Genomic DNA, 13,412 nt, shown 5'->3' with positions numbered 1-13,412 from the left:
TTAGAATAATCTGCATTTGTGTATTATATAGCATTGTAAGCTTTAGAGGCAGATACATTTTTGTTTTGTTTGTCTCAACAGTTAGTAGTCAATCAACTAAATGAATAGAATCAAAAGACATGAATGAAATGGATAAGAGGTTTGTATTTTCCTTTAACTTTCCGGAGAGGCAATGTGGGAATTCCCCTGTCTGTGTGTGGTTGTTTGAATATCACTTTGTGTAGCCCTTAGCAGTTATGCTAATATGATAACTGTCTTCTGGTAGATAAAAAGGCTCTTACAAAAAAAATTTACTTCTGAATTAAATATTAACTACAAAGCAGCCAAAGCCTGTCTACCTGGCAGAATTATATCATGATCAGTCACGATTTATTTAGCAAACTCTGCAATTACATGTGCGCTATAGAAACTCACCAAACAAGTATTGTGCTTGTGGGCACTTAAATTAAAGAGGAAAATCATTTTACTTTTTTCTCCCAGACATCAAAAGTGGATTAATGGTGTTGTTAAATCCTTGTTGTAGAGTTATAACATCAACTGTTCTTTTTATTTAAAAAAATATTTTGAGAGAAAGAAAGTCTTCAGAACATTTCAAACCAATGTATATGAATTGCGCATAACCTGCATAAAATTTTAATTGTTTGAATATATATAATAATAATAATATAGTACTTAAAAAAAGAAAATTGTATTCCAATAACTATATTTAAGGGAAAATCAAGTGGATGAATAATCAGAAAAATAATAATAATGCCTTGGTTGCATAAATGTGAACACCCTTAATAATGGGAATGTAACCGTTTTTAGATTTAACCAATCACATTTCAAATGATGTACAGAAGTAATTTTCTGTCACCTGACATCAACTGAAGTGATTCTGATTACTTTGAAATGAAATCAGCTATTCCTTTAAGATTGCACTGAGGGTTTCTTGATTGCATACTGCAGGTTTGCCGTGGCACAGAAAAAGCTAAAACAAGACCTATGTTATTATTAAAATGTAGAGATCAGGAGAAGGATAAAATATAATTTCTTAGGCATTACCTGTATCATGGAACACAGTGAGGATCATCATGAATTAGAGGACCACCAGGACATTACAAAGATCACTACGTCCCTCCAAAATGTAAGACGGGAAGGAGAAAGATCACCAGAGAGGCTACCAAAAGGAAAAGAGCAACCTTAAAAGAGCTGCATGAATTTCTGGCACAAATTGGGCACTGTACATATTACAACAGAACCATTGCATGTATTCTCCACAAGTCTAAGCAGTGGGGTAGTGCGGCATGATGGAAGCCATTTCACACATGATTAGAGCCAACATTAGAAACCAAAGTACCAACTGTCAGACATGGTGTCAGCAGCCTCATTCTATGCAGCTGCAAATCTTCAGCTGGGACAGGGGCTCTGGTCAGGACAGAGGGGTCATTAAATAGCTCCAAATAGTCATATCCATTTGACACATGATACTCGCAATCGGATATATATACCGCATTTTAAATCGAGGTAAAGCATATACCTCAACTGCATGCTATCTGACTGTTATATTAACAGTGAGATTCAGACATTTGACATTTCAACCAATAAATATGTTGTGTGGAAAACATTTCTGTGATTTGTAATACACATCTCAAAATAAAGATACAGGAACATTTAACCCTCACTGTATGACACCGAGTGAATTTTACTTCAGGGATATCAGTCTGTCCAATTAGGAACTATAAGCGATTGTGAATCAATGTCACCTGTCTTGTTGCAAAGTGTCAACAGATGCGCTGGAGAGGCAACAGCAGGACAACTCACAAAAAGGGAATGGTTTTGCAGGTGGTGCCCAAAGTCATATGCTCTCTCCTTATCCACCCTGACTGATTCTTCTCTAGTTTAGCATTTTGCTAGTGTGCTTGTCACTACTGGTAGCATGAGGCAGAATCTGCAGCCCATTCATGTTGGACAGGTAGTCCAGCTCCTCCAAGATGGCACATCCATACATGTCATCGCAAGAAGGTTTGCAGTGCCTCCCAGTACAGTCTCAAGAGCATGGAGGAGATACCAGGTGACGGGCCATTACACAAGGAGAGCTGGACAGGGCTGTAGAAGGGCATCAACCCAGCAGCAGGATTGGTATCTGCTCCTTGTGTGAGGAGGAACAGAAGAAGCACTGCCAGAGCCCTACAAAATGACCTCCAGCGGGCTACTGTTGTGCATGTTTTTGTCCAAACTGTCAGGAAAGGACTCCATGAGGGTGGCATGAGAGCCTGATGTCCTCTAGTAGGATCTGTGCTCACAGCCCAGCACCAGGAAGCTTGATTGGCATTCGCCAGCAAAAAACAGAATTGTCAGGTCAGCCATTGGTGATCCGTTGTCTTCACAGATGAGAGCAAGTTCACACTGAGCACATGTAACACATGAAAGAGTCTGGAGATGCTGTGGTGAACGTTAATGGTGCCTCCAACATCATCCAGCATTTCCGGTTTGGTGGTGGGTCAGTGATGGTCTGGGGAGGCATTTCTTTGGAGGGTCGCACAGAACTCCACATACTAGCCAACGGTACCCTGACTGCTGTTAGGTACCGGGATGAACTCCTCAGACGCATCGTCAGAACTCACACTGGTGCAGTGGGTCCTGAGCTCCTCCTAGTGCAGGTCAATGCCTGGCCTCATGCAGCCAGAATGTTTAGGCAGTTCCTGGATGACAAAGGCATTCATGCCATTGACTGGCCCTCACGTTCCCCAGACCTGAATCCCATTGAGAATCTTTGGGACGTTATGTATTGGTGCATCCGACACCGCCAAGTAGCACCACAGAATGTTTAGGAGCTCCTGATGCAAGTCCTGATCCAAGTCTGGGAGGAGATTCCCCAGGACATAATCCGCCAACTCATCAGGAGCATGCCCAGACGTTGTTGGGAGTTCAGACAGGCACGTGGGGGCCATACATACTACTGAGTCACATTATGAGTTGGAACAGCCTGTGATTTCAGTTGTTTGAATCCAGCCCTCTATCTGTTAGTGATTCTGGTTTCCATTGACCGTTGTTTCATCAACATACCTGGCAATTTAGTAGAGCTAGAAGGGCATGACATATTCAGAGCAGATTGGATCGAGGGGGACTCATCCAGATGAGGTGGGCTGTGCATTTATGTACAAACATGGTGTACAAACACTAACTTAACCCAGAGTCACTGCTCAACCAATCTGGAGTACCTGATGATAGATGCATGCCTTTGTACTTGCCTCTGGAGTTTACATCTATTGTTGTTATTGCAGTGTACATACCCCCGGATGCTAATGCTAAATTTGCAAAGAAATACCTGCAGGCTGCCATTAGCAAACAGCAGACGGAGCACCCGGATGTTGTTTTTGCGATTGCAGGGGATTTCAACCATTCAAATCTGAAAATGTTTCTCCCCAAATTCCACTCAAATGTCTCCTGCCACACCAGAGGAGACAATACATTAAACCATGGGTACCCAAACATTCCAGAGGATTACAAAGCCATTCCCCTCCCCCACCTGGGACCGGCAGACCATCTTTCACTGTTAATACTTCCCAAGTATTTTGCCCTCATCATAAAACCATCAGTGAGGACAGTCAGAGTGTGGCCAGAACTGTCAGACTCACTTCTACAGCACCAGTTTCAACACAGAGACTGGAGTTTGTTTGCCAGTCAGGCCACCCTTTACTCCCATACGGACATTAAAACATCTGCTTCCTTCACTCTGGATTACATCAACACCTGCACAGACGACGTCACCACCCATAAACTAATAAGACCTTCCCCAACCAGAAGCTGTGGATGAACAGTGAGGTCCGATAACTGCTGAAGGTACGTGATGCTGCGTTCTGACCAAATAACTTTGCATAATTATTATTTCTTGATCAATCAGTTACAGTTTACTTAGGATATATCACATACAAAATTGTGTTGTGTTCTAATCTGTCCTATTTTTTTATTGTTCATAATGTGCAAAGGTACCAAATAAGCCATAAAATAGGGAAATCACTTGTGTCACCATTTTGTACTGTTATTAAACCAAGATTGCAGTGTTTTGAGGTTTTGCAAAGGGCTACTATATCTAGCTAGCTATACACTCACCTAAAGGATTATTAGGAACACCTGTTCAATTTCTCATTAATGCAATTATCTAATCTACACATGGCAGTTGCTTCAATGCATTTAGGGGTGTGGTCCTGGTCAAGACAATCTCCTGAACTCCAAACTGAATGTCAGAATGGGAAAGAAAGGTGATTTAAGCAATTTTGAGCATAGCATGGTTGTTGGTGCCAGACGGGCCGGTCTGAGTATTTCATAATCTGCTCAGTTAATGGGATTTTCACGCACAACCATTTCTAGGGTTTACAAAGAATGGTGTGAAAAGGGAAAAACATCCAGTATGCGGCAGTCCTGTGGGCGAAAATGCCTTGTTGATGCTAGAGGTCAGAGGAGAATGGGCCGACTGATTCAAGCTGATAGAAGAGCAACTTTGACTGAAATAACCACTCGTTAAAACTGAGGTATGCAGCAAAGCATTTGTGAAGCCACAACACGCACAAACTTGAGGCGGATGGGCTACAACAGCAGAAGACCCCACCGGGTACCACTCATCTCCACTACAAATAGGAAAAAGAGGCCACAATTTGCACGAGCTCACCAAAATTGGACAGTTGAAGACTGGAAAAATGTTGCCTGGTCTGATGAGTCTCGATTTCTGTTGAGACATTCAGATGGTAGAGTCAGAATTTGGCATAAACAGAATGAGAACATGGATCCATCATGCCTTGTTACCACTGTGCAGGCTGGTGGTGGTGGTGTAATGGTGTGGGGGATGTTTTCTTGGCAAACTTTAGGCCCCTTAGTGCCAATTGGGCATCGTTTAAATGCCACGGCCTACCTGAGCATTGTTTCTGACCATGTCCATCCCTTTATGACCATCATGTACCCATCCTCTGATGGCTACTTCCAGCAGGATAATGCACCATGTCACAAAGCTCGAATCATTTCAAATTGGTTTCTTGAACATGACAATGAGTTCACTGTACTGAAATGGCCCCCACAGTCACCAGATTTCAACCCAATAGAGCATCTTTGGGATGTGGTGGAACGGGAGCTTCGTGCCCTGGATGTGCATCCCACAAATCTCCATCAACTGCAAGATGCTATCCTATCAATATGGGTCAACATTTCTAAAGAATGCTTTCAGCACCTTGTTGAATCAATGCCACGTAGAATTAAGGCAGTTCTGAAGGCGAAAGGGGGTCAAACACAGTATTAGTATGGTGTTCCTAATAATCCTTTAGGTGAGTGTAGATTAGCCATAGGTAAGCTATTCTAGCTACCTTTACCCTACTGTGCCGGAGAAGAACCATTTATTGTTAAGAGTCTGAAATATGGAACTGTATATGAATGGTAGTAATATCAATTATCATTTGTAAGCCAAAGTTATATTAGTAGGATTCTTCAGCCTTCATCCTGAGGACTTGTCCAGTGTTCCATCCATATTATTCAAACTGTACGTTGCATGTTTATAAATGCCTTTTAAATGAGTAAAAATAAAATGCATCAAAGCTTAGTAACATCATATAAAAAAGTAGAAGTTTTATACTGGTTTCATGGACAAGAGACGCACAGATTACCTTAGCTATGAATACTTTATCAACGGTCACTTTATTTGACCTTGACTGCATAGAATTCATACGTATGCTTAAGTATCATTAACTGATGTAAAATAGGGATGTTAATAGGTTACGAGAAAGTTATGATATTACCCACAACAACAAGATTTTATCCATGAACTTCAACCTGAAAGTAACAATTTATGGGGATCGTTATGCATCTTTGAACTCAGTGAAGAGACAACAGTAAGTAACAGTACTATCTGGGATTACAAATAACCTTGATTGTCAAGATTGTCTGCAACAAATTTCCCGGATTCTTTCTTATTTCTCAAGTAGGCTGCACCATTGACTGCTTTTGCTATTCAGCTCACTGAGCAGTGAGGATACTGGGATTGAGAAAGAGATTTGTTATAACACCTTCATTAAATGTTTATAGATGTGTAATTAACTTTGATGGAGCTGTAGAGTCAATCATTAGCCGAAATATCAGCAAAATCAACATGGTCAAATTAAGGTATGGTGTCTGTGTACATTTGGAAGAATTAGTCCTTTGTCTATGACATTAGATAGAAGTGACAGCGTTGCCACAGCCTTGTCAACAGTGCTGTGATAATATGAGCCACATTGCTTAGGTAAGATGTTGGGCAAATATTGAAATAGCAGTTGATAAAGGTCAGATAAGCCTACATTGGTCTGTGACACTCAACAGCTAGAGCTTTACTTGTCTCTGTGGGTTAACGAGATAACTAGGTCCCAATACTTTACAGTCAAAACACAAGGACTGGGGCATAACGCAGTGAAGCAGCTTCTATGGAACAAACAAATGTAGCAAAGCTCTTAGTCATACATTAATACAGGTTGTCAATGCATTGTGGTACAATAAGAACAAGTCATAGCCAGTCGTAACAAAGGCAGTACTCTTTCTCTGTTGTCCGGCATCATTGAATGAAATGTCTGAATCATGAATGCTCCCCCAGAAAATCTCACAAAAGACAGAGGTCACAGATACATGAAACACACATAACAGCCAGGTCATAAGGGCTCAGATAAATCTAGAGAGCAGACAGAAAGGAGACAAATATGACTAGAACATGGTTGTCAGTGTCCGAGGGATAAAATCCAAAGTTGTAAGGGGTTAGGCTTCAACAGTGAAGTTAAGGTTAAATGGTGTGTCAAAAAGGCCAGGGCCCTTCCTCATCTTTATAATAATCCATCATCAATCGGTGGTACTCAATTTGTCCAAATAAAGCTTGTGAGCAGAGATATTTCAGTTTAGTATGCAGTCAAATATTTACTCAAAGCCGTGTTAGGAGCGTTTCATATCATTCGTTGCCAACTGTCATCATGGGATCAGGCCTTACAAATGTGACTTCATTAGGCATTTTCTGTAACAATACCAAAAATATATCTGTACACCAACATTTCTGGCACTACTTTGTTTTAAACATACCCTGGCATTGTCCATATTAGAATTTCTTTAGCATCAGGGGTGAATATTGACTCATTAAGGAGTCACGTATGAGTGTGAGGGTGGCCTATAAAGGCAAACAAGTGACAATGCATTATTTCAAACAACAAGCAGTAAAGGGTCTACCTTTGGGGCTCTATGTGGGGCCTCTGCATAACTGATTTGAGGACGAGCGCATCGGGACGGATGGCCTTCTGGGGTGAAGTCTTGGGGCTGCCGTCAGATTCGCCCCCAGAGTCGTTGTCTCCCTCTCCCATGGCTTTGACGTAGCTGCTGCTGCGCATCCGGCGACACGGGATCTCCTCGTCTTTGTCCCCGTCCTCCGGGTATCCACTCCACTCATCCTGAGGCACCTGTGGCAGAGCCCACCACTGTCAGTCACATCCAACCAACTTGTCAGCACAAGTGATTATTCACATGTGGGATGTGCTTTTGAGTATGTCTTTACAACACAAATACATACACACACACACACGTACAAAATACTGCTAGTAATTCTGTTGGAAATAATTGAGATGTTGACCAGCAGAGGATGCCAGTGGGTACACCTGAGAGGATATGTCCTTACATGCCTGCTCTGTCAAGTTTTTCACTAACATTCAGGTTTAGGTCCTAAAGTGTGTGCGAGCTGATTCAGAGTCAGGCCAGGAAGAATTTTCCACAAACAGTCAGAGGTTGACTGGAGCACAATGATCCCATCTCCAGCCTCTGTTATTCCCTCTGGCTCCCCCTCAATCCTCAAGGGTCTAGCTACTCTAATTACCCATGTTCATTCCTCGTTACATTCACCCCTACCAGCATGCCCTTTTTTGCAATATTCATCATTCTCTAACATTAAATTTTTCAGTAATTAGCAAAAGACATTTTACTCAGAACAATGGACAGTCATTGTGTAAAAAAAGCTGACTAACAGCCTTACACATTTTCATTAAAAAAAACTTGCCAAAACAGAAGCAAGATTATTTTCTTCGGGATGAATGGAAAAGTTAAAAAGTCCTAACGCAGTTTATGATAAAAAAAAAATCTAAAGTACTTATTACTGATTTAGAAGAAAGAAAAAAAAATATATATACAGTGGGAAGAACAAGTATTTGATACACTGTTGATTTTGCAGGTTTTACCACTTACAAAGCATGTGGAAGTCTGTATTTTTATCATAGGTACACTTCAATTGTGAGTGACGGGATCTAAAACAAAAATCCAGAAAATCACATTGTATGATTTTTAAGTAATTAATTTGCATTTTATTTGCAGTTTCCTGTAGTTCTTGACCAGGTTTGCACACACTGCAGCAGGGATTTTGGCCCACTCCTACATACAGACCATCTCCAGATCCTTCAGGTTTCGGGGCTGTCGCTGGGCAATATGGACTTTCAGCTCCTTCCAAAGGAGATTGACCGTCATCTGGAACTTCTTCCAATTTCTAATAATTGCGCCAACAGTTGTTGCCATCTCACCATGCTGCTTGCCTATTGTCCTGTAACCCATCCCAGCCTTGTGCAGGTCTACAATTTTATCCCTGATGTCCTTACACAACTCTCTGGTCTTGGCCATTGTGGAGAGGTTGGAGTCTGATTGAGTGTGTGGACAGTTGTCTTTTATACAGGTAACGATTTCAAATAGGTGCAGTTCATACAGATAATGAGTGGAGAACAGGAGGGCTTCTTAAAGAAAAACTAACAGGTCTGTGAGAGCTGGAATTCTTACTGGTTGATAGGTGATCAAATACTTATGTCATGCAATAAAATGCAAATTAAATATAAAAAAATCATACAATGTGATTTTCTGGATTTTTGTTTTAGATTCTGTCTCTCACAGTTGAAGTGTACCTATGATAAAAAATTACAGACCTCTACATGCTTTGTATTTAGGAAAACCTGCAAAATTGGCAGTGTATCAAATACTTGTTCTCCCCACTGTAGGTCACATTAAAGGTGAAAAAAGTTCTGACATGATTTCTCTTTGTCTCATTCTTTTACATCACAAGAACCTGGCATTTTAACAGGGGTGTGTAGACTTTTTATATCCACTGTATACAGTTGTGCCCAAAAGTTTGCATAACCTTGTAGAATTTATAATATTTGTACCATTTTGAAAGAAAACATGAGTGAGCAGGCAAAACACATTTATTTCATATTCAGCTGTAGGTCATAACAGAATGGCACAATCATAAAACAAAAAATGGCAAAAAATGAAATGACCCCTGTTCAAAAGTCTGCATACCTTTAGTTCTTAATACTGAGTATTGCCCCGTTTAGTATCAATGACAGCAAGCAGTCTTTTGTAATAGTTGTCTATGAGGCCCCAAATTCTTGCAGGTGGTATAGCTGCTCATTTGTCTTGCCAAAATGCCTTCAGGTCATGCAAAGTCTTTGGTCATCTTGAATTTGAGATCTATCCAAAAGTGCTTGATGTATTAAGGTCAGGAGACTGTGATGGCCACCCCAGAACCTTCACCCTTTTCTGCTGTAACCACTTGGCTTTGTGCATAGGAGAGTCCCATGCGCAGCTTTCATACAGAAGAATGCAAATCATCTGCCAGTATTTTCTGATTAAATGCTGAATTCATCTTGCCACCAATTTTCACAAGGTTCCCCATGCCTTTAGAGCAAACATCAGTGAGCCACCACCATGTTTCACAGTGGGGATGGTATTCTGTTCACTATAGGCCTTGTTGACCCCTCTCCAAACATAATGTTTATGGTTGTGACCATAAAGCTCTATTTTGGTCTCGTCACTCAAAATTACAATGTGCCAGAAGTTGTGAGGCGTGTCAAGGTGTTGTCGGGCATATTGTAACCAGGCTTTTTTATGGCATTGGCGCAGTTAAGGCTTCCTTCTGGCAACTCGACCATGCAGCTCATTTTTGTTCAAGTATCGTCGTATTGTGCTCCTTGAAACAACCACACCGTCTTTTTCCAGAGCAGACTGTATTTCTCCTGAGGTTACCTATGGATTTTTCTTTGTATCCCAAACAATTCTTCTGGAGGTTTTTGCTAAAATCTTTCTTGGTCTACCTGACCTTGGCTTGGTATAAAGAGATCCCAGTATTTTCCACTTCTTAATAAGTGATTGAACAGTACTGAGTGATGTTTGCAAGGCTTTGGATATCTTTTTATTTCCTTTTCCAACTTTATAAAAGTTCCATTACTTTGTTTTGCAGGTCTTTTGACAGTTCTTTTCTGCTCCTAATGGCTCAGTATCTAGCCTGCGCTGCATCCACGTGAGTGCTAACAAACTCATTGACTATTCATACACAGACACTAATTGCCATTTTAAAAGCCACAGGTGAGGGAAATTAACCTTTAATTGCCATTTTAGCCTGTGTGTGTCACCTTGTGTGTATGTAACAAGGCCAAACATTCAAGGGTATGTAAACTTTTGATCAGGGCCCTTTGGGTGATTTCTGTTATCATTATGACTGGACGGTGATAATGAATGGCTTCATATGATCACAATCTTTACATAAGTAAGTAATGTAAGTACAACTTTCAAAATCAATTACAAAATGTTTGACTATTTCAACCATAACATTATGACCATTGACAGGTAAAGTGAATAACACTGATAATCTTGATGTCCTTAAAGTTTGTGTTAGAAGAAGGAAAAATGGGCAAGTGTAAGGATCTGAGTGGACAAGGGCCAAATTGTGATGGCTAGATGACTGGGTCAGAGCATTTCCAAAACTGCAGCCCTTGTGGGATGTTCCCTGTCAGCAGTGGTCAGTACCTATCAAAAGTGGTCCAAGGAAGGAAAAGTGGTGAACCGGCAACAGGGTCATAAGTGGCCACGGCTCATTGATGAACGTGGGACCTTGGCCTCCAAATTCCCCAGATCTCAATCCAATCGAACATCTGTGGGATGTGCTGAACAAACAAGTCCGATCCATGGAGTCCCCACCTCGCAACTTACAGGACTTAAATGATCTGCTGCTACCGTCTTGTTGCCAGATACCACAGCACACCTTCAGAGGTCTAGTAGATACCATGCTTCGACGGGTCAGGGCTGTTTTGATGGCAAAAGGGGGACCTACAAAATATCAGGCAAGTGGTCATAATGTTATGGCTGATCGGTGTATAAATATATACATATATTTATACATCATATATTTATACACCGATTATACACAGATATATATAATATGTATACACTCACCTAAAGGATTATTAGGAACACCATACTAATACTGTGTTTGACCTCCTTTCGCCTTCAGAACTGCCTTAATTCTGTGGCATTGATTCAACAAGGTGCTGAAAGCATTCTTTAGAAATGTTGGCCCATATTGATAGGATAGCATCTTGCAGTTGATGGAGATTTGTGGGATGCACATCCAGGGTACGAAGCTCCCGTTCCACCACACCCCAAAGATGCTCTATTGGGTTGGGATCTGGTGACTGTGGGGGACTTTTCAGTACAGTGAACTCATTGTCATGTTCAAGAAACCAATTTGAAATGATTCGAGCTTTGTGACATGGTGCATTATCCTGTTGGAAGTAGCCATCAGAGGATGGGTACATGGTGGTCATAAAGGGATGGACATGGTCAGAAACAATGCTCAGGTAGGCCGTGGCATTTAAACGATGCCCAATTGGCACTAAGGGGCCTAAAGTGTGCCAAGAAAACATCCCCCACACCATTACACCACCACCACCAGCCTGCACAGTGGTAACAAGGCATGATGGATCCATGTTCTCATTCTGTTTACGCCAAATTCTGACTCTACCATCTGAATGTCTCAACAGAAATCGAGACTCATCAGACCAGGCAACATTTTTCCAGTCTTCAACTGTCCAATTTTGGTGAGCTCGTGCAAATTGTGGCCTCTTTTTCCTATTTGTAGTGGAGATGAGTGGTACCGGGTGGGGTCTTCTGCTGTTGTAGCCCATCCGCCTCAAGGTTGTGCATGTTGTGGCTTCACAAATGCTTTGCTGCATACCTCGGTTGTAACGAGTGGTTATTTCAGTCAAAGTTGCTCTTCTATCAGCTTGAATCTGTCGGCCCATTCTCCTCTGACCTCTAGCATCAACAAGGCATTTTCGCCCACAGGACTGTTGCATACTGGATGTTTTTCCCTTTTCACACCATTCTTTGTAAACCCTAGAAATGGTTGTTGCATGAAAATCCCAGTAACTGAGCAGATTGTGAAATACTCAGACCGGCCCGTCTGGCATCAACAACCATGCCACGCTCAAAATTGCTTAAATCACCTTTCTTTCCCATTCTGACATTCAGTTTGGATTCAGGAGATTGTCTTGACCAGGACCACACCCCTAAATGCATTGAAGCAACTGCCATGTGATTGGTATATTAGATAATTGCATTAATAAGAAATTGAACAGGTGTTCCTAATAATCCTTTAGGTGAGTGTATATACATTGAGAAAAAATATGCAGAGTACATCAATTCCATTTGACCTTATACTCTCTCCCCTCTTGTAAAGAAGCATTATTATTATTACCGCTTGCATGGCTTTGAGGTACGCATTCCACTGAGTCCAACTTCCTAGGGAATTTATCTACATCTGGGCTAAAGAGTTCAGCCCATCCCAGAATCCCTAGCCATTCACACATAGAATGACACCACAAGCCCCTGTCGGACTGACAAGCCCCAGTAAGATAGACTCAGTGTGAGGCAAGCAGGGGTGTGAACTGAGTGGAAGGTTAAGGTCTGTAATCTGTCACCAAATGGCTTGTTTCAGCTACAGGGAGGCTTTGTGGCCTTGCTCCACTTTACCCTGTTAGACTGTTAGGTGAGAGAATGACGAGCATTCAATCAATTCATGCATTCTGAAACACGGAACAATCTGCTGTCTCACTACATTGGCAGTTTTAAGCACAGTGGGGGTTAGACTAAATGCTGTCGAAAGAGCTGCCAAAGCTAGGGTTGAACTTATCCCCTATTAAACTATTGTTAAACACATTACTTAGATTTCTGATGAATAAATTATTACAAAGTATTCCTTTTTTAGTGTATTTTATGAAATTGGTTCACCTGTCTGTCAATAGCGTGGATGCAAAGATTACATAACCGCATGTCTAAATTTGTGAAACAAAATACAACTTTCAAGTGTGTCTTGTATATTTGAGTTATTTAGTAGATGTCCTTATTCAGAGTGTCTTAAAGACAACCACACAACTCAGTAGTAGTTAGTACATTGTTGAATTAATTAGTGATCGCAAAAGTCAGTGCTGGAAAGAAGAAAATACAAAGTTAATGAAGGCAACAGTGGGGGGTGGTTGTAGAGTTACTTCACCAGCTCTTGAAAAGGTAGGGTTTTAGACATTTTATGTGAATTGGCAGAGACTCTGCTGTCAAGCTGTTTCCATCAT

The 13,412-nt window shown here is 41.2% G+C and overlaps 1 protein-coding gene across 2 annotated transcripts in view; it reads right to left on the bottom strand.

The window, feature by feature from the left end:
- LOC105024826 (disks large-associated protein 2) overlaps nt 1-13,412 on the bottom strand; it is a 128,131-nt gene that overhangs the window by 39,876 nt on the left and 74,843 nt on the right. For both annotated transcript variants that reach the window (XM_020056424.3, XM_020056425.2), the window contains exon 3: nt 7,210-7,436. In XM_020056424.3, the coding sequence (XP_019911983.1) occupies nt 7,210-7,436 (227 nt within the window). The remainder of the gene's footprint in view (nt 1-7,209; nt 7,437-13,412) is intronic.

Source organism: Esox lucius, chromosome 18, assembly GCF_011004845.1.
Source record: "Esox lucius isolate fEsoLuc1 chromosome 18, fEsoLuc1.pri, whole genome shotgun sequence".
NCBI lineage: Eukaryota > Metazoa > Chordata > Actinopteri > Esociformes > Esocidae > Esox > Esox lucius.
Note: the sequence above shows the minus strand (reverse complement) of the source record. Positions and strands in the feature narration are given on the sequence as shown.